Below are 23,234 nucleotides of genomic sequence, written 5' to 3'. Positions count from 1 at the left end.
CAAATTCAAAATATCTCGCAATATCTTAAGGGAGTCGCACCAATGACCTCCACAGAAATAATCATTTGCATAATCATCTTAATATTGTGTAGAGAATTAAACTCATCAGATTACGGCGAGATCGTTAAGGCATGAGAAAAGCATCGGACCTGTGAATTCTTAAAATTCTTCAGGGTCGTTCACGAAGACATCACCCTATTGTTGTAAGCACAAAGTGGGAAATTTGTCTTACGTTAATGTTAGCAATTTTTTAAAATCTCTAAGCACAAGAAGTGGAGATCAATTTTTCGAACTTGTCTCAAAATCAAGACTTTTGTTGCTCTTTCTTGTGCAAAAAAATGTGTTGCTAAATTTTTCTTTATGAACAATGAACAATCAAAACTTATTTGTTCACCTAAATATACTAGAAGCAACATGTCTGTAGTGACTCTGTTGGCACCTACACTAGTCGATCTACTCTCTTGCGATCGTACCCATTCGTTGAGGGCGTACCGTGTTACGTAAGAAAGGATGATCTACCTGCGTTCGGTCAAGCAAAGGGTGGCCAGAATAAAGCTGGCATGGTTTTTGGGGAGCACGAGACGAGTGTGCGATAAATATAAACAAACTTTTTTTTTTGCACCCTTAGCTTGCCTTTGTGTGTGCGGTATACAAAAAGCGGTGTAGGTGTGATCAGTTGATCGTACGTAGCAAATCCCACCCAAATGGATCGGGAAACATCACAGCGGGAAAACACTATTTTCGTACATCGAAAATCATCACTAAAGAGGCCACGTGGCTGTTTTTATGCTTCTTTTTTTTTGCTAAAGATCAAAGTATAGAAATGAGTATGAATAAAAAAAAAAGAAGTTGAAAAATATGTTAGAACGATGTGTCTTATCTCAAGCAAGTATTAGTTTGCCGCAGTAAAAACAACACAAAACGAATATACCACACTGGTCACACTAAATTTGCAAACCAACTGGTTTTGACCGGTTTTTTTAGGCAGGAAAAGAAGGTTTTTATTTCTCGCCTTCCTTTTCTTGTTCGTTTGAAATTGCGTTTTCACACTTCATCCGGTTTCCATCAGATTGGCAGGTTTTTTTTCTTTATCCAGCAGCGTGCAATATGAAGTAGAGACGCAATCGTAAAAAAAAATCTTTAAAATTTTATGATCTGTTTCGTGTCTTTTCCGTGTGCTTTGCGATCTGCTTTGGCAACAAAAAAGTAAGATCGGTGTGGAAAGGGAACGCGGTCACGAAATGGACACCTCCTTCAATCGCGTGTGTGTCGCTATATTTAGAACTGTCCATTTCGGTTGGCCAAAAACCAGCAAGAGAATGGACCTTGTCGGGTTGGTCTATTGGCGTGGTTTTTTTTTTTGTTATTGTAGTTGTAATACCATCAAGTTCTAAATTCTTGAGTGAGTCGCACAGGTTTTTTTTTTATTGGTGGAGGTCATCATTATTAATCGCAGCCAACGGACGCTTCCACGTTTCGCTTATCCAGCTCTGTGTCAATTCTTTAGCTGCTCGTAAAGGCCACCAGATTGCATGGTAAATCTTTTAGGAGATATGGAAAAAAATTAACAAAATCGTCTTGATTGCCTCAAACTTGTTCCGCATGCTGGAAGGGATCAGGTATTTTTGGAAAGTCTGACAACTTTTACCACCCAAGGCTGCGCTGCTGTCAGGCAGGCCCGGCGACGGCAGTTGGTATGCGTTTTTCACCGTTGGCGACAAGTCGTCCCGTGGACGGTGCTGACCCTTTTTTAATTTGATCCTTTCAATTAGCGATCCGTTACACAGGGTGGGATTTTTTTATTATTATTATTGGGCGAGAGGGATGATTGGGTTTACTAGGTGGTTCAAGGTTGATGTGCTATATTTGGACCTCCTTTAGGGAGATGTAACGGTACTGCAATTTTCGTTGCGTGTTGTTCGGCTCTGATATTCGGAGATAGGATCACCGTTCTTGGCCAAGAAACTCTTGGAAGATAGCAACATGTGGTTCTTGCGATCGTGTCTATTTCAAACTTCACGTAGCATATGTTTGATTATAAGTTGCACCTGCAAGGCTTCACATGACAAATGGAGAGCGATTGAAAGCAGTTCAAATTGATATGAACAGTTGGCGAATTGGGAACAGATTACATCATGGGTGAGGAGATTCATGGGTACGTCGAATTGGTGATAAAATAAATTAAAAACATGCTCTTTTTAATTTCTTTGGGAAAATTAACAAAATTATACTACATTTTAGCTTTATCTCATTAACTCCACTTACGACTGTTATACTACTTGAGTGTGAACTAATCGATCTTCTCTATTTCTCAGGATCCAGCAATACCCAGTTGCAGGCGGCTGCGTCGTCCTCGTCGAAGAAAAACTCATCGCGGCGTAATGCCTGGGGCAATCTGTCGTATGCCGACCTCATCACACAAGCCATCAGCTCGGCCACCGATAACCGGCTAACGCTCAGCCAGATCTACGAGTGGATGGTGCAGAATGTGCCGTACTTCAAGGATAAAGGTGACTCGACCAGCAGCGCCGGCTGGAAGGTAAGTTTTGGTGGAATGTTTGGCTGTGTGTAGGGAGGGCTTTTTTTATTGTATTTGTGTTTAGCTTTTATTTTCAACTTGCGCTTCCGTGTTGGAACGCTCGAATAAAGGGCTAACCTTGCGGTTTGACCCAAGATGGGAAGGCACGATTAGTCAGTAGGAAACCTTTTGCATCCGGACTCGGGAAAGGGTACGTTAATCTCAAATTCAATGCGTGTTTGAAGCGGCTCAACGTTTGACCTTGTAAAACATCAGGCTGTTTTAGTTTATGTGGTTATAGTGTGTTTAGTCCACCAATTCGTTACACAACTCTGATTAAACCGTAAATTAGCGACATTTTTTACGTGTAGAGTAGCATCATCAGGTATCGAAATATAATTTTTTTAAGGTCGATTCCTTTTAATTCTATAATTTTTAACCTCAATATCTACAGTTTCATGGTTGATGGATTAAAACTGCTTTACAAATATTTAATGTTTTATATACCTTCTCGCCGTTCCTTCTACTGAGAATGAGAACAATTCTGGTTTTAGAATGGTTTAACCTCAAAACATGACGCGCGCTTGCGGCTTCTTTTACATGTTGTCCGGACTTAAGTCTAATCATTTGACATCATTCGTACATTTGCCATCGTGTATATCTTTATAATGGTGGTCTTGAGTTTAGAAGTTCGATGGATTAATGGTAGCGTAATCGGTCTTCACAATGCAGGATCAGTATCAACTGGCTGACAATCCGCTTATGGGAAAATAAAACATAGACTCCAATAAATCTGTTTCATTTGTTTACCAACAACTGATAAGACGATTCTTTTTATATTTACAATACGAGAGTTCTATGGAATCACCTAAGCTAACCAGAATTCCCCAAGTTGTCAAAATTGTCTATTCTTTGCATCTAGTGGTCTACATTTCATCGTCCTTCAGAGCGAAAAATCCTTCCACGAATTGTCACAATTTCACATAATTTGATTAGAATCATACCTATTGAGTATGGTCGCGTCGTGCCAATGTGATGCGTGCGTCATGCCATCTTTTATCACCAGTGAAGGTGTCACATCACATCGAGCTCTAGACCTGCTGCGGGCAGAAAATAAAGGGCCCGATTTAGCAGCCACCAAAAATTGCCTTCCCATACCGGCCGATCTTCAATTGATATCCGATTCAATGCAGCATCATTCTCGTTGGTTTCCGGACATTTCCCACATGGGGAGCCCAAAAGTAGTGTGAAAAGGAATTTCCGAATCCTTCCCAAACCTGTTCCGGGATGGCTAATCTTCATTAAGGTTAATGCCATACCATAATGTCCTGTGGTGTGGATGGTGCGGCATCATTCCGTATGAAGTGAAACGCATGATTTGCCTCATCGCACATGACACGCAACGTTTCTGCTATGGTTGTGGTGGCACGTGGGTACGAAATGTTGATTGAGATCATACCCCAATGTTGGGGAAAGTATGATGATGTTAATCCGCTACATTGACCAATGCTCTGATCGAGTGACACTACACAGCCGCCGTAGGTTGACCTCAACAATGGGAAAATGAATGTATACACCACCACCCTCAATCTATGTCGTTGGCCGGATGGCATTGCGATGCCACAAATGACCTTACATGCACCAGGAACGCTGAAGCTCACGGGAGATATTTCCAATCGAAATGATGGTGAAATGATTTGTGGTGAAAATATCAAATCGAATGCATACATGAATTTATTTGCAAAACTCATCCACATTCCAGAACCGGCACGTGCATATGCGATGGAGAGGAAACAGAGCCTCCGAATAGAAATGAACCTGTGATGCTTGCTGGCACGTACCAACATGTGCATTCACACAATGCACGCACGCAGATTGGGTGGTATGGGTGGTGGCAATCTAGCCGGGGAAAATGAATCCTTCCGCCAAAGCCCCCATCCCCAAACGTTCTCCCTTCACCTGCCATGTGGTGAGAAAATTGAGGCAAAATTATTGTATTAAAATTTAAATCACGCCAATAGAATTTTAAACCATCATCATCGGTTTCGCCACTGGGAATGCTGTTATGCTTTATGCGTTCCGGGTCGGTCTTTATGCTGACCTGCTAACTCGTGTTAGTTTACGAGGGAGGCACTCGAAGGGTTTTTTTTTTTAAATGCAAATAAAAATCAAATTTGTTACTGCTGGTGGAAATTTATGAAAGGTCAACAAGGTTTTACTGAGCATTATACGATGCGTTCGGATATGGTCAATTGCACGTACAGACCGTATCAAGTATCGTATCACGTTTGACATTCGTTTTACGTGTATTTTTTTGTTTGTTCTGATGTTGTACGAGCAAGCAAGATAATTAGGGAGCTTTACATTAACGAAGTGTTGTAGACACGTGCTGCATAGTGCAACATCGGTGCAATTAGAATCGTAAAATTAAAGCTCGACTCACTAATTCCCTAACAGGCAAAGTAGGCATTAATTTGCGCTTATATTGTTTCTAGAACATCGTTGTGGAATATGGAAGTGTTCAATTTTTGTTTTGTTTTTGTGGCTATTATTTAATATTGCAATATTACCAGTTTATCATTTAAACACATTTGATGTTTATATAAATAATGTAAAATATTTGCATAAATTATATTACAACTATAACTAAGAATTCTACAGTTCTACACGCATTTTAATTTTTAATTTTGATAACTTTGGTTTAAAACCAAAATTTGCTTAAATTAATGTTGTAAATGACAGATGTGCTATAAATTATTTATATATTTTGCCCAGTAATTTGTCTAATTGCGGGCCGTTTGACTGTTTACCAAAAGAATTATTATGATTAACGTAAAACCGCCAAAAGACATATCAGTTTGTCTGGCACAAAGTACTTAAACAACACTTTTTGTAGTTGAATTTTATTAGTTTTAAAAAAATAGCATATATGTTTTATTTAATATCAATTTTAATAGTTTAATAATTGCTATTTTATTTGTTCTAACGATACGAGAAGTATTTGCTCACACAAATAGTCAGTAGTATACATGTACATGTGATTCGCATTCACATTAAAATACTCACCCTTTGTCGAAACGATGCACCTGTTCGCAACATTACACCACTAGATTGCTCTCATCAACCTGTCCGGGATCATTTCGTCGGTCGCTTAACCGCAACCAAGTATCCGTACTTCCTCTTTTCACACCCAAGGCATCCTGCCAAATCCTGGGTGCGGTGGGAAACGGTATGCGAAAGGCCAGTTTTGCAAATTGCCCTAAACGGAAGCATCCAAACAAACCCTTTGAACTTTGTACCGAACCGTTACCGACCGAGGGTAGCTACTGCCGGACATAATTATTTCCTCTCCGTCTTGGATGGAATGCCACCATCCGTTTGTGTGCCGTCTGCCGTCTTGTGGGCAGTAGTGTGTCACTAGTGCAGCAAACGATAAAGAGCGCTTTCGTAGCAATGCACAGACGATGTTGAAGTTCGCTGACGACATCGTTTTTACAGCGTAATAATAATGCATCTTTAAGGCATTGGCATTGGAAAGTTTGCACGCTCATCGTTTAGAATCTCTGTCACTCATCGCCGCCTTGAAGAGGGGAGATTCAAACAAACGAAAGCAGGCTACCCTTATCAACCGATTGGTGGTCACAGCCATCGTTGTCAGTGTATGCATATGAAAGAATTAAAAAAAAAAGCCAGTCCACAAACAGTTTCATCGCGGGGTTGACGCCAGCCAGGTCGTGTTTATGGCGCGTCGAACGGCGCGATAGGGATGCAACGTGATGCACTCGAGACGACCATGCATTAGGTAGTCTCGCCGATGGATCGAAATTAAAGACAGCAGGATTAGGCCCACAAATAGCGTTTAGGTGACGATCAATGAGTTCTATTTTTATCTCTTTTAATTTTTTTTCTTTCAAAGCTCTCATCCCTTGTAGTTTTGTCGGATGTGAGATTTGAAGGATACAATTGCTAGTTAATAGGAGATGTTGCTTTATAAATATAGAAGTAATATCCATTAAATTAAGCACGGATTACTCAGAGATCCTATCGGTTTACGGCAAATGAAAAAAATCCATTTAATCAACCTAGTCTTTTTAGCAAAACAAAATCTTACTCTGAGATTACGCATCGTCTAAACCGACAGTTGGAACATTCTCCAAGCAAAAACCCAATCGAATGTAGCAACAGATGGTTTCAATGTATTAGTTTACTCAGAAGATACTTCAACTATTCAATAAAACAATTCAAGCTTACCAAAACAAAAGTCTTCCAATGTCCACTCGCAGATGCAGCAGGCCCACTGCATCCGTTCGTGTAAACCATTTTGCGAAGATATTTACATATATTTCTTTTTTATTATTTCTTGCTTCAAAAAGACACATCCTTACAATGGTTGTACCGTGCATGATTGATTCGTCCTCTTATTGCAACAATCAAGCGGTTCCCATTCTTACCGCTGTTTGTGCACCGTTGTTCAACGGTGAAGCCTTGGATAAATCAATCCAATTTTTCGTGAAATCATCATCGTGATAGCAGTTGCGGTTGTCGATGGAACGGTAGAAGGAGAGTAAAAAAAAAGAATAATACACCCATCCAGATTGATTCTTGATTCGCCATTTTCCACATGTTTGCAATATCGGCAGCATGTAGCAGGATTTGTAAAAAGCGTAGTTGATTCAATAATACACATCCATGGGAAACGTTATACGCCTTCAATCAATCTCTGCATGGGGCGTGAACAGGGCAAGAAATGGGAAACACGAAGAGCTGGTTCTCTGACTGCTCCTTTACGTACGGTGTGCCACTTACAACTTGCACCCTTAGCCTGCCTGAAATGCCATCCTTTTCAGCGCCCTGACATCTTTCACGTTTCTTTTTTTTGTTACTGCTCGATCCAACAATCTCCTGCACGGTTTTCGCATTCTCCTTGAGGCACATTTAATTCAGAAGAAAGCTCCTTACTGGCAGGACCTGCTGTCTGCTGCTTTAGGACAGGATTGCCGTCGCCGTCGCATTGCCCGCGTTTCGCTTATTAGACTGATGCCGAATAGAAAACAAGGGCTACGGTATCCGGTTACAGCCCCCATGGTAGCAATTTTCGTGCATCCATACACGCGGGCAGACGGTGACGCCATAACGGGTAAATTGAGTTGTCCTCTCGAACTCGGAACCCAGTAGCGAATTTCGGCACTGACGGTTAAAAGGTGTGTCAAGAAGTTTGCATTTCTAGGGAGAGTTACCGCGCGCTGCCGTCATGCGATATGGAGATTTCTTTCAAGATGGAGTGATGGCGGTTTTTTTTTTGTTGATGGAAACCATTGAAAAGATGAAGAATCACGGTTATGTCTCTCGGTGGTACTGCTTTCCACTCGACGGCAAACAAACATGCGCCACTCAAAACCACACCTTGAAGTTATGTTTGAGATATGGCAAACGGGCTTGGAACCCAACACTGAGCGATGACTGATTGCCAAAAGAAGTGATGGAGCAAGATTGAAACAAAACAAAAACCATATGATAATACATCTCATCCCCTTGCGACATGCGACTCACTGTGGCCAGCAGGTGGAATAGAATATCCACTGAAACAGACGGATGGCGTCGAGGAGTATGGCTTCATTATATTAAGTAATGTTTCCTGGAGGCATAATATCAGTTCTCTTATGAAACATTCAGCTTGAAGGTTAGCTCACAAAAAGAAAGGAGCATCGATTGATAAAGGGTTTGGTTTGAAGGTTTTCGCATGTTTTTTCCTTTCTCTTCGGCTCTAGTTTCTGTACAATCTTGAACGTTTTTCATATAATCGGAGTGTAAGAAAAAAAGTAAGCCTTTTTGTTGCCAGTGTTTGCGTGCTAGAAGAAAATTGATATCATAACGATACAAACGGTTGGAAGTGCATTACCTATTTGTGATGTAATCCGTATTTCATGGTATCGATATCACTTCGTTTTTATTCCTTGAAAGTGCTTCGGCTGAAGGGAATTAATTCTAAAGGCAGAATGATCCCAATCATTCTCACAATCATCATTGGTTTTATGTGTACTGCATGATACCGGAAAGGAAATCAATTTTATCGTGTTAGAAACACTTTATTTTTTATAATTTTAGCAATGAATTATTAAAGCAAGAGTATAGAAGGAACGTTTCACGTATTTAATATTAAGTGAAAATGAAAAAGATCAGGCGTCTCCATTTCTGCACAGTATGGTAACTAAACATATCCTACCAAAGATGTAGTTTTTGTTGCTCATGTTTTAGCCAAAATAATTTTTTGAAATCCTATCAGTGTCCGCTAATTGAGTGTTGTGAGCTGGAAATCAAAATTTGCACACCAACAATGGCGCTCTTATTAGGCTTCCTACAATAAACTGCGCGGAAAATAGCTTTAAAGCGCTTTGATTCTACAATCATGTTTTATTTCTTCACAAGCTTACCATCATCATCATCATCTTCCACATTGGACGAGCTCCCTATCGTTAGCAGCACATGCGTCTAAAGATTGTGGAAATAAAAATAAAAACACTTACACTAAACCTAGCAGAAATAAATACCTCAAGTGTGTTGTTGAAGAAAAACAGTTTCCAGAACAGAAGATGTTTTGTTTATGTGTGTGTATGTGTTTTTTTTTACTAAAATAAATGTCGAGTATGGAAATACTCATCAGCTGCTTTCGGTTCCGGCAAGATCGGTGAGCTAGATTAAAAAGCAATTGTCTTACATTGGGACGAGGTAACACTTTAACATCCTCTCAGCGTGCAGCCATGCTGCATTGCTCGTTACAAGTCGACTGCAATAACTTCACGCCAACCAGCAACGGTATACCTTATTGGCAAAGCAAATAATTCAGTACAACAACCACACTGCCTTTACGATCCCACAATATGATGAACCGTAACGAGCATGGTCGGAGCTCGTTCGGTGGCTGCTCTGCCTGTTGAATGTGGCGATGCTTTCCAACCATATGGTACAGGATCCCTTCTTGAGTTTGTGTGTGTGTGTGTGTGTTGATATCCGGAAACATGCACCCCACCGGACGTAGTAACACAAATGCGAAGCTGATGGTGTTGTTAACTTCCGATTTGGTAGGGAAAAAATGAACAAGATGTTCAATGTTATGGTGCTGGGTTGTCCGGAAAGTTACACGTTTCTTGGAGAGTAAGATTAAAGACAAAAAATATTTATAATTTTTTTTCGACAGTAATAATTCAATTCGATAAGGAAATTTATGTTTATAGGAGTAGTTGTTTTGTTAATTATTTAACCATACTTGAAGTAATTTATCAACACAACATGACTTTTTCATTTCTTTAAAAGTAGAAGAAAATAAATTATTAATTTTCTAATGGAAGAACAGAAATGGAAGTAACTTTTGCTTCAACTCAACAATTCCTATGCTTCACGGCAATCCGAAGTCTATTTAACACCAGTGCTATGATACAGTACCGACGATTCGGTATGATGCAAAGCATTAAAAGTAACACCTTCGTACGCTTCGTTTGATCGCAGTGGAAGCGGAACTGGTTGCCATTTTTCTTCACAAAAAAAAACCTTTGCAAGATGGCAAAGAAAGCAACAAAAAAGGGAAAACCTCCCCCGAGGAATAAAGGAGAATCTCAATCGGAATTGGGTGAAGACAGCATTCTCCCTAGGGAAGCCACGAGCCACCGTGTTCTGGAAACATGACGGTGCTGCCACCAGGCAAATGGCAAGAAATCTGTTTCACGCTAATCGGATAATGATAATTAGCGAATGGTTGCCGTATGCTCGGTCGCATTTCGAACTCCGCGACTTTCGCCGACCACGTGACACTGATGAGAAGTCTGTTGCTTAGGTCGGTAACGCTCGTCTTGCTACTACTACACCTTGCCACGCTTACTGATAGCAGCGTCTCGCGATACCCAAAAAGGTTCGCACAGATTGAACGGAAGCAGGGAGCGCATCCTAATGTGGCTGTATTAACGTGCAATATAACCAGAGCATTCCACTAATTGGCCCATCGGTGGTGGTGGTGGAAAATTTGGGAAACGCCTCGAAGAGGAGCAGAAGGTGAAGACTTTTTGCACCAACAGCAGAGGAATATGGGGAAGTTTGGCATTATTTTAATCTTCGAATTTCTTACAGATGTTTTTAATACCTTTCCCCATCGTGCCCAAGGGCTGTTTTAACAGTGAAAATGCTAATAAAAGCAAACAAAAAGTTGCGCACTTAACAACTGAAGAAAGTGCAGGAAAGTGATACTTTCGGCAGGATTTCACAGGAGTATGGGGAAGTTTCTGTGTGGAAAAGGGCAATCGAATCGGCGATGCAAATGAACATCGTAAGTAGCTGCGTAGAGACCGTAAAGCCGGGCTAACAGATCATTAAAGTGACACAAAATCGGACACAAAAAAATGAAACACGACAAGTCAGGTTGAAGATGGCTTTTGGCTAGTGTCTTGGAGACGGTCGCTTCCTCGTTCCCATGGTTCGTAGCTTCCGGTTGTATCGAAATTCATCCCCTGTACAGGGAGCGAATGAACCATAAAAAACCCTCCTTACTAAAGAAACGTGGAGAAGCGACGAACGCGGGAACAGCGTCCTGCCAGCGTGACCGAGAATTATCTCGTTAGATGGTAAAATATTGTGCGTACTTACCTATCAAAATCGGTCGTTTAGCTGTGCTACGGAAACAGACGATGGTCCTTTTCGCTGCCGCACGCCGTTGTCGTTGCCGATCAATTAAGGGTTTATATCCGTGTAAATCGTACCCATTTACGCTTGGCTGGGTCGTTCGGGGTGGAGTGAAGTGATGGCTATCTGGAAGAGAAGGCGAAGCAATAGGGGAATAGTATTTGCTAGTGGCAAAGTCTACAAGGACGCGTACCACTCGGTTGCTATGTGCACGGGATCATCTTGGCGCTCTCTCTCTCTCTCTCTCTCTCTCTCTCTCTGGCTCGCTCGCTTATCCTGTCGGTTGGATCCAATTTCACACCAGCCGTAACGTGTATATCGATGACTTATGGTACGACACATGCTTTGCGGTGTGTGCATTCGTTTGTTTGACGGAATCACCACGTGGAATCAACCCACCATATCCCTAGCAGGAATAGGATTGATTTGCTCCAATTTTACCTTCATTTCGGTGTGTTTGTGGACTGGAATGTTCCTTTTTATAGCACACGAGTTGCATTCGTTTCGAAGGTTATGCCGAATGGCGATGGTTGAATGTCCCTTTAATGTGTTAAGATAAAGATGAACATCCTTGTAGATAAAGTCGTAGACATGAGAGAAACTACGAAGGGATAAAGAATCGTTACGTTAGAATCACAATCGCTTCCTCGCTGCACCAACTTGGCTCGTTAGACAAATTAGAGATTAAATCAGTCTTAAACAATAATGTTGCTGCTTTACTCTAGTGAATGTTTCAAGATTTTAAATTGTACAAAAAAGCATAAACAAGGATAAATTGAAGAAGTTTTTTTTTGAAGATTTAACAGTTGTTCTTTAAATTCAAGATATGGACATTGCTATACTTGTGTTACGCACTGTATTTTTATTTATCAAAAAAACAAGTTTTAATTTTTTATCTTCAATTCTTCATATTTGTTCCAAAATTTATTCATTCTCTTTAACCAAATGCATCGAACATCGAACACTTTAAAGTTCTACCTGACCATCAGTTTGTGTACAATCTGGAACATGACCTTTGAAAAACCATCCCCAAAAAAAGAAAGAAAAATCTGTATTTAATACCCAGTTGTACACGTTTCAACAGGCAGCTTGATAAAAAAGTCCACCAAATCCCATTACACCGATCGCCGCACCCCCAGTTTGTGTAGTGCCGCAGGACACGTTTTAGGGCACTTTTTTTCTCTCTCGGTCTTGGTAACCGATTACGTACGGCAAACCATTTGATTAAGTAAAATCTATCACCGTACCGATCCGCTGTCATTAGTTATATCGCTCGATTACGCCCGGTTCAATGGAACGGGCGCAAAAGGGCTAAATCCTCGTCCACTGTATCGACGAGTCAACGATGAGGTTGTTAGAGTAAATTCCTTAATTAAATAGTAGTAACACAACGAACGGATGCGTCTGTGGAGGTGGTATTGGAGAGGTGTCAAAAAAAGCCGTGTTTCGTTTCGGAAAAGGGCCGACATTTTTTTTTTCTTATTTGTTTAATTTTCTGGCTAGGCTGCTGCCGAGCGTCGTTAAGCTTTCCCGTTTTTTTTCCTTACCTTGTTGCGCCTCCATTTGTCACCTCATCGGACATTGAGACATCCCGGTCTCCCGGGCGCCTAGGATCGTGTGTGTGTGTGTGTGTGTGTGTGTGTGTGTGTGTGCGACGGTGAATCTTTCCCTGTTTCTATTTGACCGACGGATGGACTAAATCTAAATCAATCAATATTCAATGACTTATCGTACGACACGGTTCGAAACACGGCCCAATTGTGGAATGAAGGAGGGAAGTTGCCAGTAAAGGTATGGTGGAGACACCGACCCTATGTACCACGTTCATGGGACAGTTTAGGGAGACAATTCATCCGAAAGCCATTTGTTTCAATAAAAATAAAGCTCGCGAGAGAAAGACCACTGCATCGTGTAGCTGTTGGAATGGATCGCACGTCTCATAGCAGAGGGCAGTAGTATTGCCATTTGCTAGATAAACCACGGGATCCAGTGGTGTGACTTTTCGTACGTATACGGGCGCATGAAGACCGGGCGAAGATCGATGGGCCAACGGGTGAAGAGGGAGTCTTTCGGATAAGCAAACACTAAATCGTATATATTAAAGCAAATAAGTCAAATTCATTCCGGAAGCCGGCGATGGTGTCCGGTCAAACGTTGACCATAGTCCGATCGGATTCCAAATTCGATTAGAGCATGACTTTAAGGGTGTTTTTTTTTCTCTCTCTCTCTCGGTTCCTTTTTTTACGCTGCACCGAAATATGTTGCCTTTTTGGAGGTTTGATTTGCTAACGGTACACCCCCGGAGGATGGACGGTAAATTCGATTGTGGTCGTACAGGAATTTGATTTTCTCATCCAATCCGCTTCGATTCGGTGTGTCTTTGGTGCATGGATTGATGTATGTTTTTTTGTTGTTTAGTTTGCAATGCAACTGTTTGATTTGGTAGAGCTAAATGTGAAGTTTGTAGCACATAAGAGAGCCTTTTTTGGGGTGTCAGTCAGCCTCAATCAGAACCCTTGCAGCCGATGTACCTTTGATGCTTCGGCCTTATTGCTTGTTGTCTTTATGATGGTCTTTTTGAAATTTTGGGCACACTCAATAACTCGACTTGACGGCAATTTTATCGTTCGAAAACGAGCACCAACTACAACGGAACGCAGCAAAAATCCACATACGCTTGCTAGAGTCCCACCATCGGTGAGAGGAAGTACTGTGTACCATCATTCTGCTCCGTTTACTCGGTGGATAAATTTATTTGTTCTACAACTGGTACTGGTAACCTCAAAGCTGGAACCTTTTACGCCCATCAGCGACATTTCAGCACGGGAACGTAGACGTGTTTGAAGTGAAGCTTTTTTCGGCCAAACGAAACGGTTACGGTTAACTCCCCGGTGAGCAGCAGGACACTGCCATCAGACGGATCCTGAACAAATGAAGTCGAACGTTTGAACTGTGGTTAGTTCATGGTCAAAGGTTTGTTGGTTTAGCTTCGGTAAACCTAAGCACCGTTAGAAGCGGATTTTCCTCTTTTGGGATGGTACGCTCGTGATGAGATTTGCATTGGTAAAAGATGCGCCCAGAAGAAGGACATTTGTAAATTCAAATTTTTGGGCAACATGGAGTACCTCACCAGCTTTGTGCGTTGTAGAATGGGCCAATGGGAAATTTGATTCCTTTTTCTGACAACTAAACGATTTATTTATGATAGCTCTACTTTGTTTTATGCACGTACGACAAATTAGGTTGATATTTGATATCGCAAGGTGATCAATATATTTTGGAAAATCGAGTAGCTGATAAGACAGATTTAACTACTTTTTGGAAAGTGAGCTAATTTTGAGGCATTGTTTGAGGCTTAAAGATTTAAATCATTTCCACGACATGCCTTTGGTCAAGGAAGTTTAACAAATTCACAAAAAGTCGGAGACTGATTCTACTGTCTAAGTCTGACTGATTGTCATTACGAAGTTGATATCTACATAAACCTCAGTAAGGACAGTTTTTTCTTTGTATCAAAAACATTAGGTTTTCATCCGCTTTATTGTGCTGAAATACTCCAACGCGATTTGTGTTGCTTTAGCTCACCATCATAAAACCGTTTCCTGAAAGATTGGAAAACGACATGCTCGAAGTATCAATTCGATAAAAGAAATCATCCAGCAATACACCCTTTGCTCACCAAACATCGCTTTGTGTTGATAAATTTGCACACTGGTGAGATGTACGTATATCAGAAGTTCAACACTGTGCGGATTTTCTACCGGTTGTCGTCCAAACAGTGTGACTTGTTCATGAATGCAACAAATAAAGTGTTTGCCGATTCGTCTGTATGATTTTTTGTATATCATGAAAGTGTTCACCCAAACTGGCAATCCATGTCAACCATGTGTGTTGCTTACTTGCGAGATATTACGCGGGTATGCCGCGGGTGGACTGGGAGGCCTGTGTCAATTAGCACCTTCACCCAACCATTTGCCAGAGTACCTATCCGAAACCTCACATCTGGCTTTTGTGTGAAGCGATTTGCTCTAGTTTTACCTCTTTTATTGTGTTCGACAAAAAAATGTGTATTGGTGTTGCTATCGTCCCAGTATCCAACGGCAAAAATCTTCATGATTTTTTTTTGCTGTTTGTGGCTATTCCGTTTTAATAGCACATTTTATGAACTTTAAATTATTGTTCGAATCTTCTGCTCAATGTTCTTCAAGAAGTGGTTCTATTCGCGCACTCAAAACCTTCATAAAACCACCCATAAAGCGACCAATCATCTTGTGCCCGATCGTGCAAGACGCCATCCGAAGTGCCACGCATAAATGGATTTGTGACGTACCGGTTTTTTTTTCTTTCTGTCGGTCGGACGCGAGTTGGTTCGCTGCACACATTTGCATATTCAATTGTGTCCTCGATGGTTCTCGCGTGGTGGACATTTTTGCGGACCATCGACGACACCAATACGGCAACAAATGATCGTCGTAAAAAGAAATTTACTGACAACTTGACGTTTTATTAGAATTCACATTACGATCTTTCTGACCCGCACCACAGTTTTGCGTTCGCTTCCTTCCAACTTGCAATGTTCCCACCCCAGGGGAACAAAACAGATGCCTGCCGAAACGTGTAACATAATTTATTAACTTCCGACTTATGAAGAAGCCCATGCCGAGGAGTACTTTAGGAATTGGCGATTTTTTCCCCTTGCCGATTGCTTTGCTCATTTCACCCAAACGAAAGTAATAATCCCGCTTGGGTGGATGGATGGCAGCGAGAAGCTGTTCGAGATAATTGAAACGGAACAGCAAAAAAAAAATGAAGATATAAAATAGAATAAAGACATTCGGGCATGCCTACAGCGTGTTATTAAGAAGCGATTCGCCACGGCACATCAAACGCTGAGCCGTGCTAAATCCCTCGGAACAGTTTATCACTCATTAATTTTTGACAGGGATTTACACGTCCCACCACCGACTCCCATGACTCCCAGCTCTCAGGGGTGTGGTTACGTTCTTTGGAACGTTTCCCGACTCGCTTCCGTAATGATTGGGGATGTGTGGTATAAAGATAAGAGTACACACACAAAAAAACTCGATACAATAGGGAAAGACGCTCCATTTTCCGCCGTGTCACCGCGTTGAAGTGTCATTGAGCGCTCTTCTTCGATTACGAAAGCGTGGCCTACAACATCATACATCAACACTCTCCATCCCCAAAGCGCAGGATGAAAGCAGACCGTTGCTTGAAAGAAAGCACCGATCTATAAGCCTGCTCCCGGGTAATGATAATAAAAAAAAATTGGGGAAGAATACCCCGGCCTGAACGCGACCGTATCATCCCGGTATAGTGCACAGGAAACCTCCAATCTGTCACAACATATCATTATTTCATCTGTCAATAGATGACAACAAAAGAAACTGATAAGTACTGCCGGGTGAGGACGGGTGTGAGCAACCGTGAGTCAACTGGACATGAGAATGGGGGAAGGTAACCCGGATGGCAAACATTAAAACCCTCCAAACGTGCACCGCTACTTCTTTTCTCTGGTGCGCACTTTAACACGATAATGAGACGGTAGTCGTCGTCGATCCACTTTAATGTGTCGTTGATGGTATGACATTATCGACAGCTCGGGACAGATTTGACAGATAGCTGGCTGACAGGCCCGAGAGCCATTCCCCAGCGCCGTCTTACATCGGGGCTGGAGGGGTTTGTGTGCTAAAAAAAAGTAAACAATTACCGCAAACATATACGCACCCGCCGTCCAAGAAGAGCAGGGGAAGAGGTGGAAATTCGATTTTATTTGCACACCGTTGGTTGATAGCTGGATCAGTACGAGAGGGATCCTAGATGAAGGAAATCGAAGCGAAAAAAAGTCGGTTAAGTCTTTTAATCGAATTTTCAGCTCACAAACTTCGGCGTCCAGTAGGGAACGTCGACTCACCGATCCGCGCTGTGGTGCTTATTAGAAGAGAATTTTTTATCGTCCATAGCCCGCGTACGTGAGTCTACTCGCTGAGAATAAACCTACATAACCTCAATCGACAAGAACTTGTACTAGTTTTAATGGTATAATCCCTTCATGTGAGTAGGTTCTGAAGAGAAGTAAAAAATTGAATTATAATGTAATCGCCGGACCATATCCATAACGCTATAGCGTACCAGTTCACCGGTTCACTAATCGATCGGCGAAGGATAGAGTTGATAGGTTTCGCTTTATCCTGCCGAGATAGGGGATGATGCAATTGAGAAGTTTGATTAGATTTTTAACGTTTTTTTAACTACCCTTTTTTTTAAAACGATAAAAACACAGGCTTTTCTGTGGTTGGTGCCGTGACCAGGATTAACCTCCTGGATATGAAATTATTCTTAACAGGTCATGGAAAATGCGAAACTGTTATATTGATTTAATAATAGCTATTACATATTTTTACATGACAAACACTGCTACTTCGGTGCAACATTATTTCCTTCTCGTTCATGAAAAAAGTATAAATGTGAGAAAACTTCACATTTTGATCGACGCATCCGCATAGCTTGGTTATTAATTTTGTAAATTCTATAAATTCAACAAGCACAGACCTACCTCCAACATCCCTTAAAGCTAACACCTGCAGTTTTAGTGCAGTCTCTTCGGTCACTCGTTGTGCATCAAAGGTAAATCTTTATTCCGGCTTCGGCCCAGAGCTACCGTTAGGGAAAACTTTCTTTGCAAACTTTTGCGTCAAATACGAATCCCGACTTTATACGACTGTTCCTACCAACGAAGGGTTTCAAATAGTTTTTTCCTTCTTCTTTTACGACACAAATGCAAACGTGAACTATATTTCCCCCTGGGTGTTGGTTCGGGGTTGAGCGTGAGACGGAAAAAGACACAGCATAAACTAATTCAATATTGGGTAAGTTTTACCGTGGTGGCACTGCATTTGGTCCAGTACTAGGGATGTTGTTTGATGCTGCTGCACTCACTGAAACACAGAGGTGAAGGCTACGCCGGGATAGTGCGAGTGTGCGCTGCTCATGCATATGATAATTTGATATTTCAAATGTAAAATCGTTCGTTTGCGCTCGCGTGTGTCTGTAGGTATGCGTTAGTGAAATACTGACATACCTGGTTCGGTTTTGGGATGCTTTCAAGCGACCGCTCCGAAGTGGAGTCAATTTTTGTTGCACTCCATGGACGATTTCGGTATGTTTATTCTTGTCTCAATGTTTGAATGAAAGGTTCGTAATGGAGAAAGAACATCATTGGAACTGGGAAGCGAAAAGTAAATAAAAATGTCTGTATGATACTGGGCAAAGAAGCGACTGTGAAGCGACGCCGGTCAGCCGTAGAAAATGGTTACATTTTCCATAATGTCTGTGCCACTTCTGGCTGTGTTTTACCAAAGTTGTGGTTGATCCATCGATGGAGTATACTCACTATCAACCGATATGTGTCTGCTATCCGAGTATGAGTACCATCAAGTTCAGCACTGTCCATTTCTTTCCCTCATTCCATCAACTATTTGAGCGAATGTAGAATCATTTTACACGCTCCATCGTTTTGGATCAATGCGATTTATTACCCCGGCACTGTAGAAGACCGTAAGTAAACTCGACTTTTGAACACCCATTAAAGTAAGATCATGGTGTTGAAAAATACGTCTCCAAAGCATACAAGAGCACAGAGCAGAAATAGAAGCAACAAAAAAAAAGCTGTTCGAAACGAATTTCATCTTACCGCCCTAAATATTGCCACGACGCCCATCATCACGTCATCGGTCAGTCAAACGTAAGTGTCCGTCGGCTTGGGAACCGCATTTATAATAGGCTGTTGCTATTTTTTTATAAAACGACAAGAGAAATTCCACTTCCGGACGATCGATATCGGAACAGTGAATCAGGCGGAAAAAATAGATGGACATTTTTAAGAGGTAAAATATTCTTTTTGATTATGTTGGGATCAGAAATTGATAACCGATATCGAATTACTATATTGATACCATAACCAGGAGACAACTTTAACGTTAATACACTCTCATTGGGTTTTTTTAAACATTCTGTTTAATATTTTAGTTCAGTGTGCCATTATAATTAAAATTCATTTCATGCCACATCCAATTCGGTCCAGAATACAGAAACCTCAAGTCATGTTAATGCGAAACATACAACATTTTTCCTTCAAAGTATCGATTTTATGCAAGTGATTATTCATAATTTCATTGAAAAGAAATTTACTTTACAGGTTTAACATAACAACAAAATAAAATTGTAATGTCATCACCAGTCTTCCTGTTTTAGCTCGAGATTGTGAAGGCAATTTTCGTTCCTTTTAAAGAAAAAAACCCCACTTACTGATGCATATCACCGAAGAAATATGTCCTTTTCGTCCTCTAGTGGAAGTCGTGGAAGTGAATAATCTTTTGTAAAATGAAATAACGAACTTAGCGAAGTGGTTAAAAAAATGTTAAACCATTTTTAAACTGATTCCCACGCGTTGTTGGTGCGCTCGAAAGTGGACGTTTTGTGGCGAATACTGAAGATGATGATGATACGATTCATGGAAAATTAATCATGCTTCCATAAACCGCAAAGTTATGGCGGTTTTTACGCCGCTATGCTCGGTATGTTAACCGCCCGCTGACGGCTTGTCAGACTTTTGCCCTGATAACTTCATTACGGTTCGGGGTCGCACCCGACTGCTTGCCAACTGCATAATTCCTTCCCTTCCCTCTTGCCATTCCGATGACCTTCGTGGCCCTGCCAACCCGGTTGGGCGCTGGTGTGGCCTTTGATCCGATTGTGTAAATCTCAACAATCCGCTAAGTTGTGACAATTGTGTAGAGTTTTGCTGGCGAAGTGTTTATGGGTGTAATGAAGCAGCCGTACCGAACCAGCTAGAGACACGGATTTTCCATCATCTCGTTTGCTGTTTGATCTTGCAATAAAAAAGAGGGACAGAGCTGGCAATGATCCTTCGTAACGAATGGAAGTGGGTTTGTACGATTCATTCGCAAAAAAAGAAGGAATGTTTACAGCGTACCGTTTCTTAGGAACTATGTCAAAGAAAGAATGTAAAATCTCGACCACTGAGAATGCTGATAAGCATTCCTGGAAGTGGGTAGTGTAAAAAGTGTGGACTGTAAAACATTTCCCTTTTCACCGTGTGAGTTCTAGAAGGGAGTCAACCCCTCAGAGAGTTCCACGAAAAATGCAAACTTCTTAGGTTAATCGGTAAAAATCTTCACGACATTCTGAGGAAATTCCAAAAAAAAAGAAAAAACACATACACACACAATAGTACTTTGCGCTACAGTACAACACGTGGTTGTGACGCGTGTGGAATGCCCGGAATGCGACAGCGTGTCGACAAACGCGTATCGAATTCAGTTTTTCCCCTTTTTTGCGCCATTGCTATACGTTCCACATGAAGGCGGAAGTCGTCCTGTGTTGCGGTTCCTATCCCGTCCATAGTTTTCCTCCAACCTTGGAGTTGTGTCTGCGTGTGTGTGTGTGGACAAACGAACACAACGGGGCACTAGCACTTGCGAATCATCAGCAGCAGTTTTGAATTTGCCAATATCCGTAGTTTTTTTTTGCTGGGTGGAAAAAGAAAAGAATTGGAACTCACAGAGATAGAGAGTGGTCTGTATGTGTCTCATTTCGATTCGCTCCACAGGAATACCTTTCATTCGTAGGATTTTTTGTGCCCCGAATTCCCGTCCCATTCTTTGCGTGTCCTTCCAAAGGATGCTACTTTTTTCCCGCTCACCATGCCCCACAACTCCCACAATGTGGCGGGGAAAACCTTGCTGTGGCCACCCGCCCAGGAGAGATTGAAGATTGGAGGCGCCACCTAGACGTTGAGTTTCAGATTAATGGATCATTTTTCTTCTCCACACTCCTGCTCCAAGAATTTTTCCCACCCACCCGCACGGTCGGTCGTCACGATCCGGTGCCTGTGGGGAGCATTCTTTCTACTTTTTATTCTTTTTTTTGGGGGGGTGACGTGTGTGCGTGTGGCGTTCGGGTGTGGAACATCGAACTTTTTCGCCTTCGATCAACTGCTGGGTTTAGCGCGCCGTTTGAAACTATGTGTCTACCTCCTTCTCTTTATGCTGCAAAGAGAAAAGGGAAACAAGGGAAAAAAACTAGGAAAAGGGAGTCTAAAGATTTCCACAACTCCCACAAGCTCTTACCCCGCGCGGGTTGATATACGTGAGAAAGTGTCCCTTTTTTGCGGTTCTTCGTTGCGTCAGGACCGGCTTCCGGGTTTTTTTTTCTTGAGCGACTAAAAGAAAGACTAAAAGTACGGTAACAAAAAAAAAAATCTTCAAGAATAAAAAGATGAAAGTGGGTGCAGTGGGTGTGGATTGGGAAGGAAGGACACCGGCACTGGTGGATGCTTCTGGCGTCAGCATCCCTGCCTCTAAATGGGAACCTTCGTCGCTTGTCGTCCGTATCCGTGCTCCGGCCTGAAATAACTTCTTCTCGTGCGACAGGGAAAGTTTTCGATAGTGGCAATTCAATCTCTCGTTTTGCCCGTGGCTATTTCCACCATTGGTTTTGTTTTCCCTGCATTGGTTTCCCCTCGGTTGGTTCCGTGTTCCGGTATGGTGGGTGCGTACGTTTGCCCGTGTACGCCACTGGGAAACAACGTGGGGAATAAATTTATAGATATATCGATAAATTGTTCCGTTTTTGCTTACCGCTACCGAAGCGTGTTGGATTTTCCGGACAAGGTGGAACATTACAATTGCCGGACCATTGTGTTTGGTAAGTGGTCTTAGCTCACTCTTTAAGTGGCTATTTTAATGAATAGTTTTATTTGAAAGGAGTAAAATAAGTCTAAATTTGAAATATTTTTTTTTTATGGTTGTAAGTTGTATTGTTACAAGAGAAATAAATTTAAATAAATTTAGAGATGGATTTTTTATATATTTAGGTATCTTTGTCAATTTTCTATTTGGCTTAATTTTTTCTCTCAACAAAGTACTACGAGGTTATGCCTACCAACCATATAAACTAATGTATGTTACCATGTATGTAAACCAGATAAAGAAAGTTCTTGCTACTGCTGGCCTTATCGACATGAGATTCAAACGACGGCCTTTCGTGCCCTTGCATGTTCACAAGGCTCAATATAAAGTGATGATAACTGAAAGTTCTGAACGTCTTTCAATAAGAGTACTGAGTGAATTGTAAACTAATAACGAATCTTTTTAATTTTTTTCATGTGATAAGAACAAGAAACAAGTTTTTAAAACGAAAATGAATTTTGAATTTGTGGAGTAAAGTAAAGATTTACAAACTTCTTCAATATCCTACTTAAAAGTGATCTAATTTTGCTTTATTTTTTTCCATTCGCCTGCTCGTTTGCGAAATTCAGCATTGCTCAACAGTTCAACCTTCCAACGACTTGAATACACATTAAACGTTCGAGCCCCTCTATTTTTCTCTCTCTCCTTCGTTAGACGATTGTTAGAAAAGATTTTGTTCCACCCACTGGTCTCACTCGTTATCCTTTCGAAATATCCTCCCATCGGGTCGGAACACATACATCCTTGTAATGTACGGAGCAGAAAGTACGTCGTCGCGTAGGTGTCGCCAGTATGTCATTCCGGTGTCTGTTCATGCCTAACGATTTGCACAGAAAAACCGAATTCGAATACTACGGCTCAGAGTGGCTCTACACACCAAAAAAAAAGAAAAACCAAAATGTGGGCCGCTTTTTCGTAACTTTGCCGACAAAAAAAAAGATTTAACTGATGTTGTCTCTTCGCTTTTTGTCCTGTTTTAAATGTGACAAAGTTGAAGGGCGTCACCTGTTAGATAAAAAATTGAAAACGAACGATTTCAATGATGAAGGTGACCTTTTTTCTATCTGTCTTTCTCTCGGAAATGTATGTCCCTTACTCAAGGACATCGAACACCGCGATTTCGTTTCTGGGCAGTTTTTTTTCGATTGAAATAATCAAAGGATTTGCTTGTGATTTCTATCATATCCTCCCCCGCTGGTGCCTACATGTTGCACAGAAATGGAAAGGGAAAATATAACCCACCATCTCTCACCCTT

At 41.4% G+C, this 23,234-nt stretch overlaps 1 protein-coding gene across 16 annotated transcripts in view; it reads left to right on the top strand.

Annotated features, from left to right (window-relative positions):
• LOC125774848 (forkhead box protein O) overlaps positions 1-23,234 on the top strand; it is a 64,728-nt gene that overhangs the window by 14,247 nt on the left and 27,247 nt on the right. For all 16 annotated transcript variants that reach the window (XM_049445173.1, XM_049445169.1, XM_049445167.1 and 13 more), the window contains exon 3: positions 2,316-2,539. In XM_049445173.1, coding sequence (XP_049301130.1) covers positions 2,316-2,539 — 224 coding nt within the window. The remainder of the gene's footprint in view (positions 1-2,315; positions 2,540-23,234) is intronic.

Source organism: Anopheles funestus, chromosome 2RL (genome assembly GCF_943734845.2).
Source record: "Anopheles funestus chromosome 2RL, idAnoFuneDA-416_04, whole genome shotgun sequence".
In the NCBI taxonomy this organism is placed as follows: Eukaryota; Metazoa; Arthropoda; class Insecta; order Diptera; family Culicidae; genus Anopheles; species Anopheles funestus.
The sequence above is the reverse complement of the archived record's forward strand: the minus strand, read 5'-3'. Positions and strand labels throughout refer to the sequence as shown.